The following is a 21,482-nucleotide window of genomic DNA, read 5'->3' as shown; positions in this document are numbered from 1 at the left end:
GAAAGCACAGTAGTAGCATTTATAGAGATGTCCACGGGGAGGTGAATGGCATGCTAACATGGGAAGAAAAAGCATCATATTGAACCATGTCAGGGCTGGCATTAGTAATATTGGACAAGCTTTTTTTTCTGACTTCAAAATTTTTGTTGCTCAACTCGCTATGATAGCTGAATGCTTGAAATTTTATTTCTCTGTTTTTTGTTGACCTGGAGCTTGGACGATAAATCAGTTTAGTATGTAAATATACAATAGTCTTGAGAAGTAAATGGAAATTGTTGCTCATTGCTATGTGTCATAAAATGGCCGCTTGGTTTATTTGCTGGCACTCTCACGTTGTAGTCAGAAGGTCCTGGGTTCAAGCCCCACTGAAGAACTTGAGCACATAATCAAAAGAGACATTTCAGTGCAATATTGAGGGAGTGCTGCATAGTTGGAAGTATTGTCTTTCAAATGAGATGTTAAATCAAAACTCTGTCTGCCTGTTCAGGCGGACATAAAAAAATCCCATAGCACTGTTCAAAAAACTAGTGTTCTCTAAGGGTCCTGGGGAAAAATAGCTCCCTCAAAGTACACCACCAAAAACAGATTAACTGGTAATTAAGATCATTTGCTGATTGTAGGCAGCCAGGTTTACCAACGGCTTCCAGGAAATTTCAGGCCATTATAAAAATGTGCCAGGATGTAGATGTGACTATGGTGGTGGATATTTCTTTTCTTCAAATAGTAGCAATAGCACAATATAATCCAATATTTTAAAATCTATTGAAAAACCACCGTCATTTTTGTCATATTGATCTTTCCTATGTTCCTGTAAAGGCAGTACAGGCAGAAAGTGTGGAAAATTTAATGGGAAAATTAGCTAGTTATTAGAAAGAATGTATGATTGAGGTGCAGTAGTTTTTCGGATAATAAGTTAAATAAAGATATCAACATTTTCAGAGGGAAGGTCAAGTTATAGCTACTTTTACACTACATCTGCGAAGCCTTCCATATAAAAAATTTGAGCCTGGCTTTATAGATATGACTGCAAAAATGGATGTTGTCTTTTTCAACATGTTCCTGTGTAGCTTTGAAAAGAGGATACTGTTTTTATTTTGTCTCATGATTTCATTCGGTGTGAGAGGATGGGGGCAACTTTCATCTATCGGCTGCCCTTCTCTTGCCTGAAAAATGGGCAACCGCCAGCTGAAAAGAGAGGGGGCTGAGGGTGGGGGAGTTAACTCAGCCATCCCATTGTCGCTCAACACCCGCCTGCTGCAATTTTCAGGAGGACCCGTAAATAGGCGAGCAGCCCGCTCACCTGAAACAAGCAGGAGGCTGTTTTAATATGCAAATCGCGGTCCTACTGGTTGTAGCACCACGATTGCAATTTTCAGATAGAGATAGGTGGAGTGTGCATCTTGCATGCTCCGCCCATTTGTACCAGGTTTTGGGTGACCTTAACCGGATCGCTGGAGGCCACTCACAAAACTTTTAATTTTTTGTTTTAATGATGCCAAAAAGCTCCAGCCCGTTGCCAGTCCATTCGAAGCTCTCCCAGGATTGCTTTCCCTACCCCATAAGCGTGGAGCCAGCCAATTGATCCACCCCCCCCCACAACTGGTGAGATGCAACGGGGCGATCGATTTGCACCGCACTTCAAAAGGCATTCAAATGAGGCCCGGGCCTTAAAATAGCTTGGGACTCCTGCCGGCAAGAACAGAAGGTTGGCACGGCTGCACCTCCGCCTGTTTCTGGTGGAAATCAAAGATCACCCCAATGCCTCTTAAACCCTGTTGTGAAAATATCTGTGGACAAATTTATAGATGCAAAGCCAGCAAATACTAAAAGTTGCTGTATAGTGTTATTGAAATACGAGTGGTCTTTTTATATCCACTGCAGTAGTTAATTTATATTCCATATGCAAATAGGCACGTTATTATTCAGCTGGGAAGTGTCAGTATATTTTGACAGATAAGTCCTTCGATGGACCTGATAACTCAAGAAAATCTGCCAGATAGCCAACGTTTTGCAAAAAGACATTATCCTTTGATGTATTGCCTAAAATTTGTATTCATAATTCTACTGTTAACATTTTTATGTGTATCAAAGGGGTTTTAATATTGTACATTCCTCCTCCTCTCTTCAAATAAGTAGTTACTGCTATTATCCAGGAGAGAAATTAAAATACTTAGGGACATGGTTTGTTACTAGTGAAATGTTAGAATGCACTGATGGAAATGAACTGCTTCGCCTCTTAAAAGTTAACCTTTATTTTCACTGGCACGTCTGGAAGGAAATGGCTGCAAAACACTAAGGTACTAGAAAGTCTAAAGCCCCATTTTAACCTAACGTGTCCATTGACTTCAATGGAGCCAAAAATCGGGCACAAGTTGCCACATAGAACAATGATATAGTGGCAATAACAGAGACCTGGCTCAAAGAAAGGATTGGATACTTAATATTCCTGGCTACAATATATTCAGGAAAGATAGAAAATGAAAGCAAGGAGTGGGGTGGTGGGGGAGGGTGGTGGCGGTGGGGGGTGGTGGCGGTGGTATTGATCAAAGAAACTATTATAACACTGGAAAGGGATGATGTAGATGAGAGGTCAAAGACAGAATCTATTTGGTTAGAATTAAGGAACAATAGAGAAGCTATTACGCTACTGGATGTATACTATAGGCCACCAAATAGTGGGAAGGAGATACAGGAGCAAATTTACGGACAAATTACAGAACTTAGAGTAGTGATCATGGGGGACTTCTGTTATCCCAATATAGAATGGGATAGTAACAGTGTAAAAGACACGGGGGGGGGGGAATTCCTGAAATGTATACAAGAGAACTTTCTTGATCACTGTGTTTCCAGCCCAACGAGGAAGGAAGCAGTGCTGGATCTAGTTCTGGAGAATGAAGTGGGGCAAGTGGAGCATGTTTCAGAGAGGGAGCATTTGGGGGACAGTGATCATAATATCATTAGGTTTTGAATAATCATAGAAAAGGACAAAGAACAATCAAAGGTAAAAATGTTTGATTGGAGGAGGGTTAATTTCAGTGAATTAAAAGGGGATTTGCCCGGGTAGATTGAAATCAAAAATTGGTAGGCAAAACAGTAATTGAACAATGGGAGGCCTTGAAGGAGGAGATGGTTTGGGTACAGAGTGGACACATTGACATGAAGGGGAAAGGAGGGACATCCAAAGATAGAGCTCCCTGGATGACTAAAGATATAGAGATTAAAATGAAACAGAAAAAGGAGGCTTATGACAAATTTAAGGTTCATGATATAATAGGGAACCAAGCTAAATACAGAGAGTACAGAGAAGATCTAAAAAAGGGAATAAGAGGGGCAAAGAGAGATTATGAGAATAGATTAGAGGGTAACATAAAAGAGAATCCAAAAGTCTTTTATACACATATAAATAGTAAAAGGGTAGTCAAAGGAAGGGTGAGGCCAATTAGGGACAAAAAAGGAGGTCTCCTTGTGGAGGCAGAGAGTATGGCTAAGGTACTAAATGAATACTTCACATCGGTCTTCACTAGAGAAGAGGATGCTGTCAGTGTAGCAGTAAAAGAGGAGGTAGTAGTGATATTGGATAGGATAAAAATAGATGAAGAGGTACTTAAAAGGTTGGCAGTGCTCAAGGTAGAAAAATCACCCAGTCTAGATGGGATGCATCGTAGGATACTGAGGGAAGTAAGGGCAGAAATAGCAGAGGCTCTGGCCACAATCTTCTAATCCTCCTTAGATATGGGGGCGCTGCAAATGTTGCACCCCTGTTCACAAAAGGGGAGCGGGATAAACCCGGCAATTCCAGGCCAGTCAGCCTAATGTCAGTGGTGGGGAAACTTTTAGACACAATAATCTGGGACAAAATTAATTGGCATTTGGAAAATTATAGGCTAATAAATGAAAGTCAGCACAGATTTGTTAAAGGAAAATTGTGTTTCACTAACTTGATTGAGTTCTTTGATCAACTAACAAAGAAGGTTGATGAAAGTAGTGTGATTGATGTTGTGTATATGGACTTTCAAATGGTATTTGATAAAGTATCATGCAATAGACATGTAAGCAAAATTAAAACCCATGGGATTAAAGGGACAGGGGCAGAAAGCAGAGAATAGTGGTGAACAGTTGTTTTTCAGACTGGAGGGAAATATACAGTAGTGTTCCCCAGGGGTCGGTATTAGGACCATTGCTCTTTTTGATATATATTAATGACCTGGACTTGGGTGTGCAGGGTATAATTTCAAAATTTGCAGATGACACGAAACTCAGAAATGTAGTAAACAATGTGGAGGATAGTAATAGACCTCAGGAGGACATAGACTGGTGAAATGGGCAGACACAAACCTGGGCTTTATTAATAGAAGCATAGAGTACAAAAGCAAGAAAGTTATGCTAAACCTTTATAAGACACTGGTTTGGCCTCAGCTGGAGCATTGTATTCAATTCTGGGCACCACACTTTAGGAAGATGAAATTTAAAGCAGAGAAGTGTGAAGTGATACATTTTGATAGGAAGAATGAAAGGTGGCAGAACAAGTTGAGAAGGCTGTTTTAAAAAAAGCATATGGAATTCTGGGCTTTAATAATAGAAGCATAGAGTACAAAAGCAAGGAAGTTATGCTAAACCTTTATAAAACACTGGTTAGGCCTCAGCTGGAGCATTGTATTCAATTCTGGGCACCACACTTTAGGAAGGATGTCAAGGTCTTCGAGAGGGTGCAGAAAGATTTGCTAGAATGGTACCAAGGATGAGGGACTTCAGTTCTGTGGAGAGAGACTGGAGAAGCTGGGGTTGTTCTCCTTAGAACAGAGAAGGTTAAGGCGAGATTTGATAGAGGTGTTCAAAATCATGAATGGTTTTGATAAAGTAAATAAGGAGAAACTGTTTCCAAAGGACACATTTAAGGGGATCAGCAAAAGAGCCAGAGGTGACATGAGGAAACATTTTTTACGCAGCGAGTTGTAGTGATCTGGAATGCACTGCCTGAAATTGTGATGGAAGCAGATTCAATAGTAACTTTCAAAAGGGAATTGGATAAATACTTGAAGGGAAAAAATTTACAGGGCTATGGGAAATGAGCAGGAGAATGGGACTAAATGGATCGCTCTTTCAAAGAGCCGGCACAGGCACGATGGGCCGAATGGCCTCCTCCTGTGCTGTACCTACTATGATACCTTACACTTGGTCCCCTTATCTAAGTCATTGATATGTATTGTAAAGAGCTGAGATCCAAGCACTGATCCCTGTGGCACCCCATTAGTTACAACCTGCCAACCCGAAAATGACCCATTTATGCCTTCTCTGTTTTCTGTCCGTTAACCAATCCTCAAACCATGCTAATAAATTATCCCCAATCCCATGAGCCCTACAGTTAGACTCTCCTGGGGTTAAATTGGTTAACCCCCAAAAACGGGCGTGGGATTGTGGTGCGCGATTAACCTGCATCCGGTCATTGAGATGCAGGCAGCACGTAACATTCGTGCTGCCTGGTGATTTCAGTGATTGCTGCGTGCAGCCAGCGCTACCTGTGCTGTTGAGTGACTGTACGCACCAACAGGGGGCTCAGATATCAAGAGTGGCTAGTACCAGTTAAAGGCAGCCTGCACCTCTTAAAGGGGAGCTGCAGGAAGGGACTTCAGTTATGTGGAGAGACTGGAGAAGCTGGGGTTGTTCTTCTTCGAGCAGAGAAGGTTAAGAGGAGATTTGATAGAGGTGTTCAAAATCATGAACGGTTTTGACAGAGTAAAAATGGAGTAACTGTTTCCAATGGCAGAAGGATTGGTAACCAGAGTACACAGATTTAAGGTGATTGGCAAAAGAACCAGAGGCAACATGAGGAAACATATTTTTACGCAGAGAGTTGTCATGATCTGGAATGCACTGCCTGAAAGGGTTGTGAAAGCAGATCCAATAATAACTTTGAAAAGGAAATTGGATATATACTTGAAGGGAAAACATTTACAGGTCTATGGGGAAAGGGCAGAGGAGTGAGACTAATTGGATAGCTCTTTCAAAGAGCCAGCACAGGCACGATGAGCCAAATGGTCTCCTTCTGTGCTGTAACATACTATGATACTACGACAATGATACTATGAAGATACTCAAAAATTTTAGATGATATCTTCCAGTTTTGCCTCTCTCGCTGCACTTGTGGGGGTGATTTTAACCCCCAAGAACTGGTGGGTTGGGGACAGGTGGGAGTTGAAAATAGTTGTTTTTTTGGGTTGCAACAGCAAAATTTTCTAACTTTGCATTCCCGGTGGGAAGTCTGTACTTTTACACGCCCACGTTAAACCTGGAAGTGAAGCCAGGTTGCGGCCGTGACCCAAGAAACAACTATTTTCCCACCCGCCCCCAACCCACCGTTCTTGGGGGTTAAAATCACCCCCCTGGCCTCCATTTTAAGCTCAAAAACAATTTCTGGTGGGAAAAATAATCCATTCTTAACATAGCTGGTTTATTTACCTTCTTTTGCAGTTGGATTGTAGCTTTGTGGGGCGGGAGACATGAAGCAGGCAGAAAGTTGAGTGTTTTAGCACACAGCAGAAAGCTTTCGGGAATAAAGTGTACTGACAATGTTATTACCGTTAAACATTGATTGCCTGCATTAATCTTTAACACCCATCAATTAAAACAACAATTAAGGACCAGAATGGGCTAAATTAAGAAAGAACTTGCACTAATATGGCGTCTTTCACGATCTCAAGACGTCCCAAAATGCTTCACAGCCAATGAAATGTTTTCAAGTATAATGTTGTTGTAATGCAGCAAATTTGCACACGGCAAGTCTGACAAACAGCAATGTGATAAATGACCAGATAATCTGTTTTTGATTGTGTTGGTTGAGGGATGAATATTAGCCAACAAACTGGGAGAAACTGCTTTTCTTCAAAAGGTGCCATCTTTTACATCCTCCTGAGAGGGCAGATAGGGCTTTGGTTTAATGTTTCATTTGAAAGACAATGTAGCACTCCCTCAGTATTGTACTGAAATGTCAGGCTAGATTATGTGCTCAAGTATATGGACTTATGTGCTCAAGTGTCTGACTTGAACCTATGACCTTCTGACTCAGAGGTAAGAGTGTTACCTCTGAGCCAAGTCTGACACCCGGATTAAGCCCATTCTCAATCACTTTTTGAGTTTAAAACACATTTGAAATGGTATTTCATGATTCCTTCTGTAAGAGTAATGCTTAGACACAAACTTACCATGGTGCTTCTGCTAAGAATGCTGTGAAATACAAAATGCTTAGAATTGATCAACATAGAGAGTACACAAAAAGGATGAGAAAATACCAAATGCTCAATGCATTCACATGACAATGCAACTTCATATGAATTATCTGGCATGAGTCAAACCACCTTTTATATTCATGCAAGAATAAATTTTGGATCCAGTGGATCCAAAGACATGCATATATTCCAAAATACTCCAGAAACTGAAAATACAAAACCTCCTACAGTGGTTAACTACAAGAGCTAACTTGAATGATGATCAACCATCAAAATCCCATGATTCAATTACTTGTTTGTATTTCTGCCAATCCTTGGTAAAAATCCTTTACAATGTGTACCAGATAGAATTTAAATTTACTATCAAAGCTGGTTTAATCTGCTGATTGATATTATTTTCAACCATGGTCAATAATGTCGATGCTAGAGCAATGCAGATTAGACTAACATTCGACATGAAACTATACAGCATCATATTGCAGGGCAATTGGGTAAGGTACTAAAATAATACTGGAGTCTGTGGAGCTTTATGCAGAATTGATCATTACCTTCTGAAAAGGAGGATAGAAAATTGAGGAACAAAACGGACATATAAAGGGGAATTTTAACTGGCAGTGAATTACACCGCCCCCTGTCCGCCCAACATCATCATTCTGAGTCTCAGTGGATTTTAACTGCCGGGCTTCATTGACATATGATTGACGGGCTGCCAGTCCGATCACGTCAATAACAGGCAGCCCGTCCACTTGAGAGGACAGGATTTCCAGAGAGCCTGCAGAGGGCTATTTAAAGCATGTATGCATCTCAAAGGGAGGTTGCATTCACATCACTGACATTGGACTCTGCATTTGATGGAAATATCTCAATCTGGGGGACGAGTCCAAAGCAAGCCCCCAGGTTTCTTGGTACAGCCATGAAGGTCCTAATAGAAGAGCTGAGGGCACAGAGGGAAATCCTCTTTCCATCAGATGGGAAAATGATACCAAAGCAGAATATTCAGCAGGCCTGGAAAGAGCCAGCTCAGGTCAACTCTAGGATACAATGCAGGAAAAGGTTGTACCCTAGCAGCCATCTGCTGATGTTCCTTGAAGGGCGGAATAGTGGGGGGATTGGTGCTGGATGAAGGAATCATGATAGCTGCCTGAATTCCTGGCACAGACCTGCATTATTCTGTTTCAGTGATCACTGAGTAGCTGCACTTTGATGGGATGAAATCCTTTCCTGTTAACGAATGCTCCTGGCTGGTTTTCTGGTGCCTTAATACATACATGTATGCAGTCTATGATCCTTTGCACACGAGGGAAGCCAGCTATTACAGCAAATCATTCTGACTGCTGGCGTCCATTGGGAAGGCTATGTAGTTGTTGGCCCTTGCAAAAACCTGAGGCAAAGAAATAAAGGGAGGTGACTTTCACTGCCACAGGCAAAGCATGGCCGCCTGGCCCAGCAGGCGGTAGGTCTTCTTGCAGGAGGTTGCAGAGTTTACGACAGCCAGCCTGGAGAAATACAGCCTACTCATGCGCTGCTCCTCAGACAGATCCAGGAAATTTACTCTGTGTCTGTCGCTATCGGCTGGGTAAGGCCTTCTTCACTTGTTATCCCTTAAGAGACACAACTGCTGCTTCTTGTGGTAGGGCAGCCTGTTGCTGCTGCTGTAGTTCCTGTTGCCCCTCTTAATTGGAAGCAAACCAAGTAGCAAGAATGGCACCCATCATAAGCTGTGCTTATTGAGGGCATGGAAACAGAATAAATGTAGAAAAAAAGCAATTTCCAAGGCAACCTTTGCTGTAAACTATAGAAAAATGAAATAGCAAACAGATACCTATGATCTGAGTGCCTGCAGGTGAGTGCCCCTTAAAATTCTGCTTCCAATAACCCTTTAGAAACCATCCAAGTTGTACTCAGCAAGTTCAGGGCTGGGCGAGACTAAAATCGTATCAGAGCCCTAATGACATCATGAGATTTGCGTGTACTCATGAGCCTCCCACCTGCTTGCAGCAGGCACCTTGAATGTCTACAAAATACTGCCGTTAAGGTGGCGATGGGTGTGCATCAAGCGGGGTGATAAGTCTCCCGGTGTGATTTTAATTCCGCTACTGCCCCGTTCCCGCTGCGCGAAGGGAGTTAAAATCACCCCAAGACACCAGCTATTCAACCAGTCCCAACAATCTCACATAATTTGTCCGTCCTTCTATTACATGTTGCCAAGAAAATGGGATCAGATTTTGAGTAGAGAAAAGGGAGACATGCAGCTGTAGATTTCTAAGCTGGGGCAAATTGAAAATTAGCCTATCAGAAAAGTAGGGACTAATGTGTAATTTTTCCCTATTTAAAAAAAATACGACCAGTATCAAATCATTGATTATTTTAGGTAAAATTAACATATAGTACCCCTGTATTAGCAAATCTGTTAGTAATCTGATAGCTCTTTTTTGTTCAGTATAATACCAAGAGTAAAGTAGCATAAGCCAGCGTTTCCCAAACTGTGGGGCACGGCCCCGAAAGGTTCCAAAGAGGGGCATGAAAAGGTCGGAAAAATAAAATATTTTCCTTGTGTGTGTGATAGCCCATTGGTCATTTGCCGGAGGGACGTCATTCCCATTTTTTGGGACTTCCCAGGTCACATGAGTGGATAATCGCAATCTAAGGCAGTTTCCCAAACCACTACATGTGTAGGGTGTATGGAGCACAGCAAAAGTGTTCACTCTGGGACACACCTCAACATAATTTTTTCTGAAAATATTTTATTTTTCCGGCCTCTTTGCGCCACTGTTTGGGAAATGCTGCTTTACAATAAAGACCTGTAGGGTAGAAGCCAGTAGCATTAAGAAAACAGTATGTTTTATTTTTATACTTGTGATTTATTGAACTTTGTTTCATGTTTTGTAAGTTATCAACAAATATCTAATGTTTACATTTATGGCGGGGGACGCGAGAGTGCTCGCCTTGACTACTGTGGGGCGGGAGCCAAAACAGTTTGGGAAACACTGGCATAAGCCAACAGAGTTATGCCATTTAATTAGTATTTGTTGAACAAAGCAATGCTGTTTAGTTTAAGTGCAAGCTAGTTACAAAAGCAATGATATTACATTGAGTTGCTCTGCCATCAGTGACAAAGCAAACATTTTGAAATTCAACAAGGTGACCTCACTTATTGTTTTTTCAGATATTTTTGTTATAGCGAATTACAGAATAAATGTCATTTATTAACTTCTGCATTGAGGAAAAGAGCTTTTGTAATGGCTATTCTTGTCATTTGTGATTTATCTGTCCGCAGTCATTTCATGCATGAACAGAAATTTCAGATTTCAAAAAGGTTCAATAATTTCCCCATAGCCTTACACAGAACGGAACATAAAAATGAGGTTACAGCACCACCAAGGGGCAAGTGGAGACTTTAGTAGTGATATGTGTGTGCAAAAATGTTAAAAAGCAACTACAATACATTATAATTCAAAATCAATTTTGTGATTTAATGTTCCAAAAATGCATTTTCTACAAGATTCTATTTTGTTATACTTTCAGTATTAAATGTATCTAATTGTCAACCAAAAAGAGTTAACAAAAAGTGCATTAATATAAAACAATTAAGATGAAATCCTAAGCATTAATACTGATGAGATCAAAGATAATACATGATAAATAACCTCATTGTTGAGGCTTCCACTGAATCAGAGTTGTTCCTTAATGTTTCTATTTGTATGAGGAAGTACAGAAGTGTTTTTGCATGCTTGGATTGTTAATTAAATAGAAGCTAATCATTCAAAGGTAGGATCCTGGGACTTTTAGGTGAGTTTTTTTTATTCATTCTTCTGATGTGGGCATCACTGGCAAGGTTGGCATTTATTGCCATCCCTAGTCACCCTTGAAAAGGTGATAGTGGGCCTTCTTCTTAAACCATTGCAGTCTGTGTGGTGAAGGTACTCTCACAATGCTCTTCGGTACGAGTTCCAAGATTTTGACGTAGCGATGATGAAGGAACGGTGATATATGTTCAAGTAAAAATTGTTAATTGTATCATGTGATTTATATCAATTAGTGTTAATTGGATTCAGGGGGTGTGTGTCAATTGGGGACTCTCTTGTATCCTTTTTATATGAGAGCTTATCTAGGGTATGATGTGTGTGTAAGGGGGAATCTCTGTGAATAAAGGCTTGGAAGCAACTGAAGACTGGGCTCTAGTATTCTAACCTTCACTACTTGGCTATCCAATTTTATAACAAGGATGGTGTGTGACTTGGAAGTGATGGAGTTCCCATGCACCTGCTGCCCTTGTCCATCTATGTGGGCGCGGGTTTGGGAAGTGCTGTAGAAAAAGTTTGGCAATTTGCTGCAGTGCCTCCTGTAGATAGTACACACTGCAGCTACGATACACCGGGTGGTGCTCACATCCAGGCAAGTGGACAGTATTCCATCGCACTCCTGACCTGTGCCTGTGGAGAGCTTTTGATGAATCAGGAGGTGAGCCACTCACCGCAGAATACCCCAAGCCTCTGACTTGTTCTATTAGCCACGTCATTTATATTGGCTTATTAGTGCATAAATAAGTATATTTTACAAGTACTTTTCTGACTGCTGACTAATGGTAAGAATTGGCTGAACAGTAGAATCAATTCTCTTTTCTACCTTTCTTGTGGGGAATGATTTGCCTTTTTATTTGATTGTCATGTTTTCAGATAAGAATCTTCCATGTAAAAAAAACCTCTGTCCTTTGAGATAGGGAGTTCTGGTTCATACCTTTCCATTTATTTTTTTTCTATGCTAATTGAAGGCCATGTTTTTTGCCCTTTGCATAAACTGGTGCAGAATTGTGTTGCTCTAAACACTTGTGAAACAACTCCAATAACTAATTTTGTTTGAAAGGGTAATGAGCTTTCTCACATCAAGCCACTGGAGAGATTGTGCAATTAGAAATTGAATAAACTCATCTCGCTATAGCTCAACCCAGGACAAAGACTAGAATTTTATATTCATTCTTTTATATCCCATAAGTCTTTTAGGAGGACCAGTCTCTAGACTTTGGTTGCTTGATTAAAAAAAATATCAGTTTAAAAAGAATCTTTACATGTCATTATCTTACAGATGTTCCTGTCTTTTACAGCCAGTCAATCAGGGCCATCACTACCAGAATGAAATGCTTTTGACTCTGTCTCAGAAAAAAATGAATCCACTTCTTCTTTCAAATCCACGGTAAGCACAGATAATGACTGTACATTCCAGGTTTTCATTAGTATTATCAAAGCTTCATCTTAATGTGTTGCTGCATTCACGCTGATGTGTCAATTAGTCTTACACTGCTACCAAAATTTACCTTTGCACTCTGTTCTTCGTATTCTCCGCCCACCTCAGGATTGGACCAGTTTGTCAGTAAGGAAAATCACAAAGGTCAGGTCTCTTAAACGTGTTTTCATGTTATGATGTTGGAATATAAACCATGTGACTTAATTCTTTACCAGGAGATGTTATAAACTCCTCCCTTTGAATTCCTCTTCCCTTTTGTTCTCTATTTATTAGTATGGATGTGTTTTCCACATCAATCCTCAATCCTTTGAGGAATTTTAGCACTGTGTAGGTTTACAGATTCATTGGGGTAAATTTTAACATACCAGCAGGAACTCAGCGGTGGAGGGGGGTGGTGGTGGGGAGGTGGTCAATGCACGTGTGGGAAACCAGGAAAATTTTTACCTGCATTCTCTCAAGCGATCGTGACTCAGTTGAAGGCCCTTAATGTGACTTCCAGGTTTCCCATCTCCAAGCTGCGCAGCGGGTGCACTGCGCACCCAAATGACGTGCTTGGAGTTGGATTATTTAAAGGGCCATTGCAACCATGGATTTTGAGGGAGAAAGGAGGAATTGAGCCAAATGGAGCGACAAAGGATAAGGCCAGCACCCAGTTTAGTGACTCTTCGCTTGAGTTGCTACTAGCCGGGGTGAGGAGCAGGAGGGATACATTGTTGCCAGCTGTTGAGTGGAAGCACCCTGCCTCTGTCACCAAGAAGGCCTGGCTCGAGGTGGCAGAGGAGGTGAGCAGCAGGGCCACCGTGGGTGCAATGCACCTCTCTCCCTCCCCTTCAATGACCTAACCAGGTCAGGAAAAGTGAGTACAGTTACTGATTCACCTACATCCTGTGGTGCACATTACCCCACCTCTCACTCTGTCCTGCCAAGCCTACTCCATCACATCATTCCTCACACCCACTGAAGGCTCAGTATCAACTTACCTTCACTTTCTGAGAACTTCCTCACCTCCCCATTTGTGAACCCAGCACTCCCACACACCCCAATCCTGATGCAGTGTCATGATTCTGTTTGATACTCACCCTCTAATGCATCTCTTCCATTGGCAGCCTCACCCAGAGCAATGCATCCATCAGGTGATCCTGTCACCCTCACTCACTCACTCACACGTCTGTTCTTTCTCCTCTTGAAGGAGAAGAGAGTGCAAAATGAAAGGGAGAGGACGGGACTGGAGGGGGGCCACAACAAATAGTGGCCCTGACAGAGGCAGAGGCAGAGGAAGAGGCCTTAGACCTCAGCTGAACGGTTCAATGCCTAGCTGTTGGAGATGCCGAGACTGGCACCCCACAAACATCTGGTGACAGAACTTTAACATCCCTCACACACATCATGAATTGATGTTATCAATGATTGACCTGTTGTACACCTCAGAATGCTAATCGCAACACAACTTCTGTGATGATTCTTAATATTGCTGCATGCTCTCCTCTAGGGATCAGAGGAGCTCCATGCCTCGGAGGGCATACCATTACATCATATCGAGCCTTGCATCAGCACAGATACTCACACCTTGGTGGGTCCTATTACACAGATGTTTGGGTTGTCATCTGGTGATTCACCACACACAAGTGGGCATGAGCAGACAATGGTGCTGAGGCAGCTGTGGAGAGCCCGTGTCGGTGGGCACACTCCCCTCCAAGCTCTGCTCAGCTGGACGCAGATGCTGAACGCCAGGGGCCATCCTTGAGAAGGAGAATGAAAGAGGTACAGATGCACCTTTGCGAGGTACTGGAAGACATGCCAAGCACACTCTCCACAATAGCGGAGAGGATGGAGGAGTCCACCTTCAGCATTAGTGGAATGGTGGCGCAGGTAAGTGTGGGAATAGCTGTGATGGAGAGAATGGCCTCCTCCATTGAGCTTCAAGCATGGCTCACAAATGAGTCCATTCAGGCCCTGACAACGGCCGCGCGGTCTCGTGGTGCCGACTATTCTGCCGCCTTAAACAGGCAGACAGATACTTTAGCCATGGCCTTACAACGGGTCACAGATATCCTCCTAGCTGTTGTTCAGCAGGACAGTAGGAGTGATGTGACCGTGGTCCTGGAGAGGGATGATGGCAAAAGGGGACATGGAAGTGGGGACTCCACTCATAGCGCTCCCATGTCTCACCCGTTGTCCCCGCCCCCCCCCCCCCCCCCCCGCCCAACCAGTACCCGCAATGCTACCTTCTCTCCCAATGTCTGAGTCTGCCCCTGCACAGATGCAGGTGGAGCAGTCTTTAGTGGGGCCTTCATGGGCTCCAAAACCCAGAGGGCATAGGCTGAGAGCATCTCAGCAGTCAGGACAGGGACCTGAACAACCTGTCACTACCTCTGCTCAAGCCACAGGGGATGCACCACGTAGAAGCAGTAGGAAGAGGAAGGCGAAGGTTTTGTGATCACCAAGGTATGCAATAGGGTGGCTGACTAAATGTCATGCCACCCATTGGGCGCATTTGCATTGGGTGTATGTGTGGTTGAAGGACTGCTTTGTGCAACCGGTGGGGGGGGGAGGGGGTTAAGGGGGTGCTGGTGTTGGTGATGGTGGTCGTGATGGTTGTTCCAGGTGGTCTGAGTCTTCCTAATCTTCACTTTGCAGATCTCTTGATAAGAAACTATCAGAAATAAGTGACTCCCTGGCATCACAAGCTATGTATGCCACTGCTCTGCTGATGGGTTGCCCATCGTCCTCCTCCTCATCTTCATCAATGTTGATGGCAGGTGTGGATGCTTCATGAGCGCATGGGAGCTCCTCCACCTGTAACCCCCTCTGTTGGGTGATGTTGTGCAGGACGCATGATGACTATTATTCTGCACACCCTCGCTGGTGAGTACTGAAGGGATCCCCCAAATTGATCCAGGCACCTGAAGCGCATCTTGAACATTCCAATGGCTTGTTCAGTGACAGACCTGGTGGTGATGTGACTGCCGTTGTACCACTGCTGTACCTCGTTGGTGGGGTTTCTCTGGGGTGTCATGAGCCACGACTACAGAGGGCATCCGTTGTCTCCAAGCAGCCTGCCCTTAAGTCTGCCTTGTGCTTGGAAGAGGGCCGGAATGTTAGACTTGCACAAAATGAAGGAATCATGACAACTGCCAGGGAATTTGGCACACACTTGCAGAAACCTCCTCCGGTAGTTAAAAAACAGCTGCATATTGATGGAGTGATATCCCTTTCAGTTGATGAATAGTCCTGGCTCATGTGCAGGTCCTTGGATTGGTACGTGTGTGCAATTAATTGCGCCCTGCACCAGGGTGGGAAGCCAACTAGAGAGTGGAAACCCACTGCCCTCTCGTTCTGGCTGATGTCGTCACAGGGGAAGTTGACTTCGTGGGATGCTGTAGCAAACAAGCCATCCATGACCTGTCATATACACTTATGTGCAGATGACTGAGAGATCCTGGTGATGTCACCAGTGGCACCCTGGAAGGAGCTGGTGGCAAAGAAATCGAGGGCAGTGGTGACTTTCACTGTGACGGGCAATGTGTGCCTGTTGGGAGCAGCTCTGCACAAAGGAGCATGCAGATGTCTACGACCACCAGGCAACTCAATCTGAGCCTGCGTAGGCACTGCTCCTCAGAGAGTTCCAGAAAGCTCAGCTTCTGCCTGTGGACCATCTCACGTGAGTAGTGCCTCCTGCGACCTCGGCCCCTCTGTTGGTCCTCTCTCTGCGTGCTGCAGGTCCTTGTGGCACACCTCTGTCTTGTGGAGCTGCAACTCCCAGAACTGCACGACATGCCTGCCACGGATGCTGATGTGCCTTCTCCTCAGATGTACTGCAGAATAAATCCATTGCGCCCCACATCCTGATGTTGTCAGTTTGAGGGGGTCCAAAATGTAGGTAAATATGTCTGAACACAAGAATTCTGAGTGTGAACAAAGAAATCTCAGTCTAAACACAAAGGACTCCCAGCCAAAGGTTTGTCTGAAAGAACTGCCTGCTCTGCTGCAAAAACTCACCTTTTCTTCACATATGTCAATCACTGGTTTAAAGGTCATTCATAAGTCGTTAAAATGGCTTGTGTAGGTCAATACACAACATTTTATAGCTTTAAGGACTTTAAATAGCTCAATACGTCCCGTCGACTTTAAGGGACAGCGGGGCTTCCGGGTTTCAGAAGTTCACGCACCCAATCGCGTCTGGGTCAAACCCGGAAGTCGGCATGTTGGAGCCGGGATGTGGTCCCGCTACGAAATTGGAAAATCTTGACTGCCCGCCCGCCCCCAACCCACCCGCTCTTGGGGATTAAAATTTGCCCCATTGTATTTTTAACCTTAGGATTGAGTATAAATTTCACATTTATTGATTTTTCTTCCCATAATCTGTCTGCTTGATATCTTTATCTAGATCAAAAGTTTACAAAAAAGTAGTCTGGCTTTTTCTGTGTCCTCAACCCACTACAATTTTGATGAACGTGAAATCTATGTGGAGCTCTCCAGTGATGGAACACTCTCATAGAGGAAAGCCACACCAGAGAAATACTTCATTAAATAGCCCTAAAATTCAGAAAATGCATGTTATTTTAGTCAGATCAAAGCTGCAATATAGGCACAGCACCAATTAAGATAGGCTTCATGCCACTAGTATCCTCCAAGAATAGATAGTCATTAGTCAGCCCACTCCCACATAACTTCCACTACCTCAACTATGGCCAGTTCCAGGAGTGCAGCCAACCAAGTATCATCTGTGAATACAACAAAAAAAGCTTAGGCAAGCTGCTCACTTTTCTATATTATACTCCATCAGTGGTCTTGCAGGTGGCTGCAAGCTATCAGTGAGCTCCAAATGCAATATTATAAATGAAGAATGACTGAAGGTCTGACATGAAGGAGGAGATGGTCTTTACAGCCCAGGTTGGTCACACTCACAATATCACCATGCCTGGAAGAAACAGGCTCAGTCCTTTTGCAGATGTTTGTTTTCTTAAGATTGCACACTTTTTCTTCCCTCTAAAGTACCACTAGGAATCTGTGTAACAGTTTAGCTGTATATTTAGCACATGCAAACAGAAAGTGTTTGTGTCGAATATATCAGGCAAGGTATAATATGCTGAGAACTTTGATCTCTGTTGCTGGAACCATCCTGTATTCACTAACCTCATTACATGTATGTAGTGGTGCTTATGTAACATTTATGGTAATTACTGCAGGTCTATATTTTCCACCTGCTATTAGATCTAGCTGTAATGAATTAGGGCACAATGGCTAAAATTCCAATTAAGCTAAATATTACAGCATGGATCTGACTAAAATTACCTGTATTTTCTGCATTTGGGGGCTATTTAATGGGTCCAGTATAAAATTGCATTTGATGTAAACTTTCATACTTCCCACTCATTTGCACAATTTATTGTAAAATATATATTTCGAACAATACAAATCTGCTGTGAGTCAGACAACTGTAGGGAATCATCAACAATTAAAGTACCAATCACAATGCATCTTAAGCAATCCAAGCAAGTTGCAAAATATTACTATCACCAATTATGTTTGTGTTTTATACACTTGATTTAATTGGACAATAACAAATTTCAATTTAAATGTCATTCTATAGGCCATATTTACATAAATTGAAAGAAGACAAGCCACCTTCCACATGTATCTATTATAGAAATCATGACCCAGAGAATCAAAGAGCAGCACATGTTCCAAAATACTTCACAGTCTGAAAGTGCAGGACACTGAACCACCTTACAGCTTGTGGGGGTTTTAGAATTCTGAAATGGAACCTGCTTTCATGCATTGAAGAAGAGATAACACAGTGAATCTCAGGAGAATACCCTCTACTTTTTTTCTTTTCCAACAACAGTGATCACTGTGAGTGAGATTACTAATTAGAGCTAAATTAGGGATCGTTCTATGCTGTAGGCCAAACACATTTCCCAAAGGTAAATGGAGAATGGAAGCCAGCATGCTGTCAGCCGTTGGGAGTTTTTCTTGTGTGCCACGCCTCTAACCATGTACTTTCCTGTAAGACTTTTGTTAAGATTACCTTTAATTCAGCCACCCTCTTCAGATCATTCAGCCTTTTCTCAGATTTCTCCAGATCCTGGATTATGAGTATTAGTTTATTTGTGTTACACTAGTTGAAGCATTTTGAAACCAGAATTTGGAATTTTATTGGGAACAATCTCAATGTCCTCTTGCTTTTAAAGAACCATTGCAGTAATATTTGCAGCTTTTGTTTGCCAAAAGCGGCTTTGTGTGTCATCTTATATTTGTTTGTTTGTAATTTAGCTAGCTTAGGCACCACTGTGCAATAAGTCACAATCATTAACAAAGAACAAGTGGTGCTTTTGAAGTTGCTGAGCTGTTTAATTTACAAGATTTGCTTGAATTTTGGTTGGAGGGTTTTACCTGCCCCCATTTTTAGAGCTCAGCAGTAAATATGTGGCGATCACGAATTATCAACAAAATCAAATGCGCACACATACACATGATGACAACCCCTGCCATCTCTTTCCCACCCCGCACCCACCACAGTATTATTTCAACAAATCACTTCAATCAATATGCGTAGCTAAATCCGGAAATAATATAGACATCAAGCTATTCACCACACTCTACTTTACCCTAAACGTTCTCAAATTTTAACTTCAGACCTATTCTGAAGATGATAGAAAGATTAATATGAGATGAGATTCTAATGCAGCACCAAGCTTTCCTTCCTAACAACAAGTACAGGCTGTAATTATTTCCAGTGTTACGAACCTGCCTGTCTATCTTGTGGTCTCCTGTTCTGATGAAGCGTACACACTTTAAACATTAGAACCTGTCATTCCTCTTTATGAAACCCATCTGGTTCACTAATGCCCTTTAGGGAAGGAAACCTGCCGTCCTTACCCGGTCTGGCCTTTATGTGACTCCAGACCCACAGCAATGTGGTTGATTCTTAATTGCCCTCTGAAATGGCCTAGCAAGCAACTCAGTTGTACAATCTCGCTAAAAAAAGTCATAATAAGAATAAAACCAGACGGACCACCCAGCATCGGACCACTAGGCACCGGACACGACAAAGGCAAACCAAGCCCAGTCGACCCTGCAAAGTCCTCCTCACAAACATCTGGGGACTTGTGCCAAAATTGGGAGAGCTGTCCCACAGACGAGTCAAGCAACAGCCTAACATAGCCATACTCACAGAATCATACCTTTCAGCCACGTCCCAGACTCTTCCATCACCATCCCTGGGTATGTCCTGTCCCACCGGCAGGACAGACCCACCAGAGGTGGCGGTACAATGATATACAGTCAGGAGGGATTGGCCCTGGGAGTCCTCAACATTGACTCCGGACCCCATGAAATCTCATGGCATCAGGTCAAACATGGGCAAGGAAACCTCCTGCTGATCACCAGCTACCGTCCTGTTGAGCACCACTTGGAGGAAGCACTGAGGGTAGCAAGGGCACAGAATGTACTCTGGGTGGGGGACTTCAATGTCCATCACCAAGAGTGGCTCGGTAGCACCACTACTGACTGAGCCGGCCGAGTCCTGAAGGACATAACTGCCAGACTGGGCCTGCGGCAGGTGGTGAGCGAACCAACACGAGGGAAAAACCTACTTGACCTCGTCCTCACCAATCTACCTGTCGTAAATGCATCTGTCCATGACAGTGTTGGTAGCAGTGACCACCGCACAGTCCTCGTGGAGACAAAGTCCAGTCTTCGCACTGAGGGCACCATCCAACGTGTTGTGTGGCACTATCACCGTGCTAAATGGGATAGATTCAGAACAGATCTACCAGCTCAAAACTGGGCATCCATGATGCGCTGTGGGCCATCAGCAGCAGCAGAATTGTATTCCAGCACAATCTGTAACCTCATGGCCCGGCATTTTCCTCACTCTACCATTACCAACAAGCCAGGGGATCAACCCTGGTTCAATGAGGAGTGTAGAAGAGCATGCCAAGAGCAGCACCAGGCGTAACTAAAAATGAGATGCCAACCTGGTGAAGCTACAACTCAAGACTACATGCATGCTAAACAGCGGAAGCAACATGCTATAGACAGAGCTAAGCGATTCCACAACCAACGGATCAGATCAAAGCTCTGCAGTCCTGCCACATCCAGTCGTGAATGGTGGTGGACAATTAAACAACTAAGGTGAGGAGGAGGCTCTGTAAACATCCCCATCCTCAATGATGGCGGTGTCCAGTACGTGAGTGCAAAAGACAAGGCTGAAGCTTTTGCAACCATCTTCAGCCAGAAGTGCCGAGTGGATGATCTATCTCTGCCTCCTCCCAATATCCCCACCATCACAGAAGCCAGTCTTCAGCCAATTCCATTCATTCCAGTGATATCAAGAAACGGCTGAGTGCACTGGATACAGCAAAGGCTATGGGCCCCGACAAGCTCCCGGCTGAAGTACTGAAGACTTGTGCTCCAGAACTAGCCGTGCCTCTAGCCAAAGTGTTCCAGTACAGCTACAACACTGGCATCTACCTGACAATGTGGAAAATTGCCCAGGTATGTCCTGTCCACAAAACGCAGGACAAATCCAATCTGGCCAATTACCGCCCCATCAGCCTACTCTCAATCATCAGCAAAGTGATGGAAGTTGTCGTCGACAGTGCTATCAAGCAGCACTTACTACCAATAACCTGCTCACCGATGCTCAGTTTGGGTTCCGCCAGGACCACTCGGCTCCAGACCTCATTACAGCCTTGGTCCAAACATGGACAAAAGAGCTGAATTCCAGAGATGAGGTGAGAGTGACTGCCCTTGACATCAAGGAAGCATTTGACCGAGTGTGACTCCAAGGAGCTCTAGTAAAATTGAAGTCAATGGGAATCAGGGGGAAAACTCTCCAGTGGCTGGAGTCATACCTAGCACAAAGGAAGATGGTAGTGGTTGTTGGAGGCCAATCATCTCAGCCCCAGGACATTGCTGCAGGAGTTCCTTGGCCCAACCATCTTCAGCTGCTTCATCAATGACCTTCCCTCCATCATAAGATCAGAAATGGAGATGTTTGCTGATGATTGC

General features: G+C 43.5%; 1 protein-coding gene across 2 annotated transcripts in view; it reads left to right on the top strand.

The window, feature by feature from the left end:
* The window catches only part of cfap20dc (CFAP20 domain containing), a 365,860-nt gene that overhangs the window by 287,673 nt on the left and 56,705 nt on the right, over positions 1–21,482 (top strand). For both annotated transcript variants that reach the window (XM_067998825.1, XM_067998824.1), the window contains one exon: positions 12,325–12,413. In XM_067998825.1, coding sequence (XP_067854926.1) covers positions 12,325–12,413 — 89 coding nt within the window. The remainder of the gene's footprint in view (positions 1–12,324; positions 12,414–21,482) is intronic.

This window comes from Heptranchias perlo, chromosome 17, assembly GCF_035084215.1.
Source record: "Heptranchias perlo isolate sHepPer1 chromosome 17, sHepPer1.hap1, whole genome shotgun sequence".
Taxonomy (NCBI): domain Eukaryota; kingdom Metazoa; phylum Chordata; class Chondrichthyes; order Hexanchiformes; family Hexanchidae; genus Heptranchias; species Heptranchias perlo.
Note: the sequence above shows the minus strand (reverse complement) of the source record. Positions and strands in the feature narration are given on the sequence as shown.